Genomic DNA, 5,795 nt, shown 5'->3' with positions numbered 1-5,795 from the left:
CGTAATCCGGATGCCTGAAGCCGCGTTTCGAATTGTTCTTATTCAAGTATGGCTGTAATGGGACCCAGTCTCAAAAGCTGGCATATGCTAAGCCAGAATGATCAGTCAAGGAGGATTAAGGACCATTACAGCCATACTTGAATAAGAACAATTCGAAACGCGGCTTCAGGCATCCGGATTACGCATCTGGCACTCCAATTTGGACTTTGATATTGCCTCTATGCTAGAGAAGACTCTGACTGGTTCTATCATCTTTGCACTTTGGCCTAGTGATTTATATCATACTTGTTGTTAGGCTTATTTGATTTACATTACACTTGCTGTTATGTTTATTTGATCATTATATACTTGCTTATTTGCTTGTAAGTTATTTTTTGCCAAGTGGTGTTCTCCTTTTTTTTGGTTCTTACATTGTACACTGGCTCCCCCCCCCCCTTTTTTTGGCTGAATGACCAAGGGATTGCAGGAGCCATTTATGGTCTTTCCAGCCACAAGTCCTGGAGAGAAATCAGCCAGGATTTCACCTCTGGAAAGTTAATCCTGACCAGATCCAAGTATCTCACGGACAGCAAATGGGCCATGCTCTTCTCTGCTGATCACCCCGCCCCGCTTGGTTCTCCTCCTCTCTCGTCGCAGGGAAGCGGATCTGCCTGGGTGAAGCCATGGCCCGCATGGAGCTCTTCCTCTTCTTCACCACCGTCCTCCAGAGCTTCCGGCTGAAGCCCCTCATGCCCCCAGAGGACATCGACACGACTCCCCTGGAGAGCGGCTTTGCCAACATCGTCCCCACGTACCAGATGTGCATGGTCCCACGCTGAGCGGGAACCCCGCCCGGAGCGTTCTCTCTCCCCTACGGCGCTCTCTTCGGCCGCGCAAGAAAGCCTTTTGGAGCACGTGGCGGGGGGAGAGAAAGGTGTCACAAATTGGCTTTTTTAAAATACGGCAACTGCACTTCACACAACTCTCTCAGGTTAGCACTTGTTCCCACATGTGGAGCAGGTGTGTTGGGGGGGGGAATGTAGGCAAGGCACAGGGGTTGCCCCCTCCTTAGCCATTCTCCGGTGTCCCACCCTATTGCAGCTATAACAAAGGGATATCCTGCCTTCCATTTTCTTCTCAGCTTGACACAGAGAGTACTCCCTCTTTCTGTGTCATACCTCTGAGGATGCCAGTCACAGCTGCTGGCAAAACGTCAGGTCCTACTATGCCAAGACCACGGCCACACAGCCTTGAAAATCTACAGCAACTAACGGGATATCCCTTTCTCTTTGCGTCTTATCTGCTTGCAAGAAACCGGACTGTGTTCTGATCGTTGAGGTTCCCTTGAAATCATCTTTGCTCCGGCCGTGCAATAAGCATCATGCGTATCTGTCTGAGTTTGCCGTTCACCCCCTAATCGTCGGAGTCTTCAGGCGTTCATTCCAGCTAAGCTCTGGTCATTGTAACAGACGGGGTTTTGCTGTGAATTATGCAAAATAAAGCTGGTCGCTTGCTTTGGGCCTCCAAACTGGACTCATTATCTGAGCACGACGCTAAAGAGAGGGAGACAGACTGTTGTCTCTAGGGACATACTAGTGTAGTCACCTGAATCTGGTTTGTAGCTCTGGGACAGATTCTGCAAAAGCAGTCGTTCCGCCCTCAGTTTCTCGTCCTGTTCCCCCCACCCCCGGGCTGTACGGCTCAATTTCCCACTATTTATTGCATGGCCGCATTTTGACCCACATATCCAGGGGTCATTTCGTAGAAAAAGAGGTGCATTAGCATAACATTAGCATAACTTGTTTGCATATGCCACACCCCCTGACATCACCGGAAGTGTGTCAGAAGGCAACCCTTCCTGCCCTCCCTCTCGTGATCTGCCCGAGTTTACAGAATTCGCATTGCTGTCAGATGGCCATCTAGCCTCTGTTTGAAAACCTCCCAAGAAGGAGAGCCCACCACCACCTCCCAGGGAAGCCTGTTCCCCTGAGAGACCGCTCTGTACCGCTCTGACCATTAGGAAGTTCCTCCTAATGGTTAGCTGAAAACTCTTCTGATTTAATTTCAACCCGTTGGGTTCTGGTCCAACCAGTGTTCCCTCTAAGCTGAGTTACTGTAAGGTAGCTCACAGTTTTTTAAGCCTCCGGCTCACAAATTTTTGTCTCAGCTCCGGTAGGAGGGCTCCAGAGCAAACTGACTGATGCAAGAGCCAAACCGCTCGCTCACAACTTGAATGCCAGTAGCTCACAAAGTAGAATTTTTGCTCACAAGACTCCACAGCTTAGAGGGAGCATTGGGTCCAACCTTCTGGGGCCACAGAAAACAACTCCGCACCATCCTCTATATGACAGTCCTTCAAGTACTTGAAGATGGTGATCGTATCCCCTCTCAGTCGTCTCCTCTCCAGGCTAAACATTCCCAGCTCCTTCAGCCTTTCCTCGTAGGACTTGGTCTCCAGACCCCTCACCATCTTCGCTGCCCTCCTCTGGACACGTTCCAGCTGGTCTGTATCCTTCTTAAATTGTGGTGCCCAAAACTGAACACAGCACTCTAGGTGAGGTCTAACCAGAGCAGAGTAAAATGGTGCCATCACTTCATCAGATCTGGACTCTATACTTTTGTTGATACAGCCCAAAATCGCGTTTGCCTTTTTAGCCATTGCATCACACTGCTGACTCATGTTCAGTGTATGGTCCACGGAGACCCCTAGATCCTTCTTGCACATACTACTGCCAAGACAGGTCTCCCCCAATCCTATAATTATGCATTTGCTTTTTCCTACCTAAATGCAGAACTTTACATTTATCCCCATTGAAATTCATTTTATTTCTTTTAGCCCAGTTTTCCAGCCTGTCAAGATCATCCTGTATCCTGACTCTGTCTTCTACCGTATTTGCTTACCCCTTCCCATTTAGTATCATCTAATGTCGATCCTAGGCTGCAACTACCTTCCCTCAACATGTATTCTGTTTTTGCCATACTGAACACCGTTTCCCTTGCAAGAGAAGACTGAGGAAAAGTAGGAATTGAGCCGTTCTGGCGGCTCTTGAAGCTGCCTTCTACTGAGTCAGACCCCTGGTTCATCAAAGTCAGTATTGTCTGCTCAGACTGGCAGCAGCTCTCCAGGGTCTCAGGCGGGGGTCTTTCTCATCCTCTGCTACTTGTTCCTTTACGTTGGAGATGCCGGGGATTGAACCTGGGACCTTCTGCATGCCAGGCAGAGGCTCTGCCACTGAGCCACAGATGCTTCCCCAAACAGGAACACACATGAAGCTACCTTCCACTGAATGAAGCTGCCTTCCACTGAATCTGACCTTTGGTCCATCAAAGTCAATATTTACTCAGACTGGCAGCCACTCTCCAGGGTCTCAGGCGGACGTTTTTCACATCACCTCCTGCCTGGTCCTTTTAACTGGAGATGCCGGGGACTGAACCTGGGACCTTCTGCATGCCAAGCAGAGGCTCTGCCACTGAGCCAGGGCCCCTCTTGATAGTTCTCCAGGGTCTCAGGTGGAGGTCTTTCCCATCACCTCCCGCCTGGTCCTTTTTAACTGGAGATGCCGGGGACTGAACCTGGGACCTTCTGCATGCCAAGCAGAGGCTCTGCCACTGAGCCACAGCCCCTTTTTACAGCTCTCCAGGGTCTCGGGTGGAGGTCTTTCCCATCACCTCTTGCCTGGTCCATTATTCACTGGAGATGCCGGAGATGGGGCCTGGGACGTTCTGCATGCCAAGTAGAGGCTCTTCCACTGAGCCACAGCCCCTCTTTACAGCTCTCCAAGGTCTCAGGCTGAGGTCTTTCACATCACCTACCACCTGGCAGGGTTCCCTCTAAGCTGAGTTAGTGTGAGCTAGCTCACAATTTTTTAGCCTCCAGCTCACAGATTTTTGTCTCAGCTCAGGGAGGATGGCTCCAGAGCAAACTAATTTATGCAGCAGCCAAATCGCTCACTCATAACTTTAATGCCAGCAGCTCACAAAGTAGAATTTTTGCTCACAAGACTCCACAGCTTAGAGGGAACACTGCCGCCTGGTCCTTTTAGCTGGAGATGCTGGCAACCGAACCAGGGACCTTCTGCATGCCAAGCAGAGGCTCTTCCACTGAGCCATGGCCCCTCCCCTTAAAGGGGTTCCAGCAGGTTTGCCATGCAACTTTAACTCCACAGCAAAACTTGAACACTCTCCATAGTTCCAGCATCCGCTTCCTTCCCCGTGGGAAAATGTTGTGTCTTCCTGCATTTTTCATCCATGCACTTCATGGCAAGAGAAGCAGTGCTTTCAGGTGTTTCTCAATCTGCTGTTTCCGGTCAAGGATATAGGAGGAGGTAGGCACCCAAGAGAGGAAGATGGGAAATTTGTTCGCATGGATTTCCACTTCATCTCCTGGACAGCTTTTCTGAATGAAGAGTTTGCAGTCTGAGCACAGAAATATCTTGCTGGAGAAACGACGGCTGAGGGGGGTTACATGATCGAAGTTTCTAAGATCATGCATGGGATACAGCAGGCAGAGAAAGAGGTCCCTTTCTCCCTTTCTCACCAGACAAGAACTCCTTGTGGGCACTCCATGAAATTGCTGAGCAGTCGGGTTAGAACGGATAAAAGGAAGTCCTTCTTCACCCAAAGACTGATTAACACATGGAATTCACTGCCACAGGAGGTGGTGGTGGCTACAAGCATGCACGGCTTCAAAAGGGAATTGGATAAGCATATGGAGCAGAGATCCATCAGTGGCTATTAGCCACAAGGTATTGATAGGGGCTCTGGGGCAAGGGATGCTCTGTATTCTTGGTGCTTGGGGGGGGGTCAACAGTGGGGGGGCTTCTAGTGTCCTGGCCCCACTGCTGGACCTCCTGAGGGCCCCTGTTATTTCTGGCCCCTGTGTGACACAGAGTGTTGGACTGGATGGGCCATTGGCCTCATCCAACATTGGAAGTAGTGACAGACTTCACGTTCCTGGGATCCCAGATCACCGCAGACTGTGACTGCAGCCATGAAATTAAAAGACGCCTGCTCCTTGGGAGGAAAGTGATGGCGAACCTAAACAGTATGATTAAAAGTAGAGACATCACCCTGCCAACAAAAGTCCGCATGGTCAAAGCAATGATATTCCCAGTAGTCATGTATGGCTGCGAGAGTTGGACTATAAGGAAGGCCGAGCGCCGAAGAATAGATTCTTTTGAACTATGGTGCTGGAGAAGACTCTTGAGAGTCCCTTGGACTGCAAGAAGATCAAATCAATCCTAAAAGAAATCAACCCTGACTGTTCCCTGGAAGGCCAGATAATGAAACTGAAGCTCAAATACTTTGGCCACCCAATGAGAAGGGAGCCCTCACTGGAGAAGACCCTGATGCTGGGAAAGATTGAAGGTCAAAGAAGACGGGGACGGCAAAGGATGAAATGGTTGGACAGTGCCACCGATGCAACGAACATGAAACTGAGCAAACTTCGGAGGACGGCAGAAGACCGGGAGGCCTGGCGTGATTTGGTCCATGGGGTCGCAAAGAGTCGGACTCGACTGTGTGACTGAACAACAACAAAACATTGGCTTCTCTGATCTTCTTGGGAGGGATTGTTCTCAGAATAAGCCATTGAAGGAGGAGAAGAAATTCCACACCAAACTGAAGATTCTTTATCTGCACCAAAGTCTCTTTATTAATCATGCTGTTCTGAGAAATTATTAAGCCATCGGACTTCGCGGCCCAAGCAACTCAAGGACCTTTTGCTGTGCTTCGATTTTACCGCATGACTTCTACCGTTGAGACTGGAGAGGCGGGGCAGAGACGGTGCCCTCCCCCTCTTTTTCATCCAAGCCCCC

The 5,795-nt window shown here is 49.9% G+C and overlaps 1 protein-coding gene across 4 annotated transcripts in view; it reads left to right on the top strand.

Moving 5' to 3' along the window:
* The window catches only part of LOC107106820 (cytochrome P450 2G1-like), a 16,658-nt gene extending 15,813 nt beyond the window's left edge, over positions 1-845 (top strand). For all 4 annotated transcript variants that reach the window (XM_015407031.1, XM_015407028.1, XM_015407030.1 and 1 more), the window contains one exon: positions 637-845. In XM_015407031.1, coding sequence (XP_015262517.1) covers positions 637-818 — 182 coding nt within the window. In that variant the 3' untranslated portion in view covers positions 819-845. The remainder of the gene's footprint in view (positions 1-636) is intronic.
* Positions 846-5,795: the final 4,950 nt, after the last annotated feature.

Source organism: Gekko japonicus, unplaced genomic scaffold (assembly GCF_001447785.1).
Source record: "Gekko japonicus isolate JY-2015 unplaced genomic scaffold, Gekko_japonicus_V1.1 scaffold2024, whole genome shotgun sequence".
Classification (NCBI taxonomy): Eukaryota; Metazoa; Chordata; class Lepidosauria; order Squamata; family Gekkonidae; genus Gekko; species Gekko japonicus.
The sequence above is the reverse complement of the archived record's forward strand: the minus strand, read 5'-3'. Positions and strand labels throughout refer to the sequence as shown.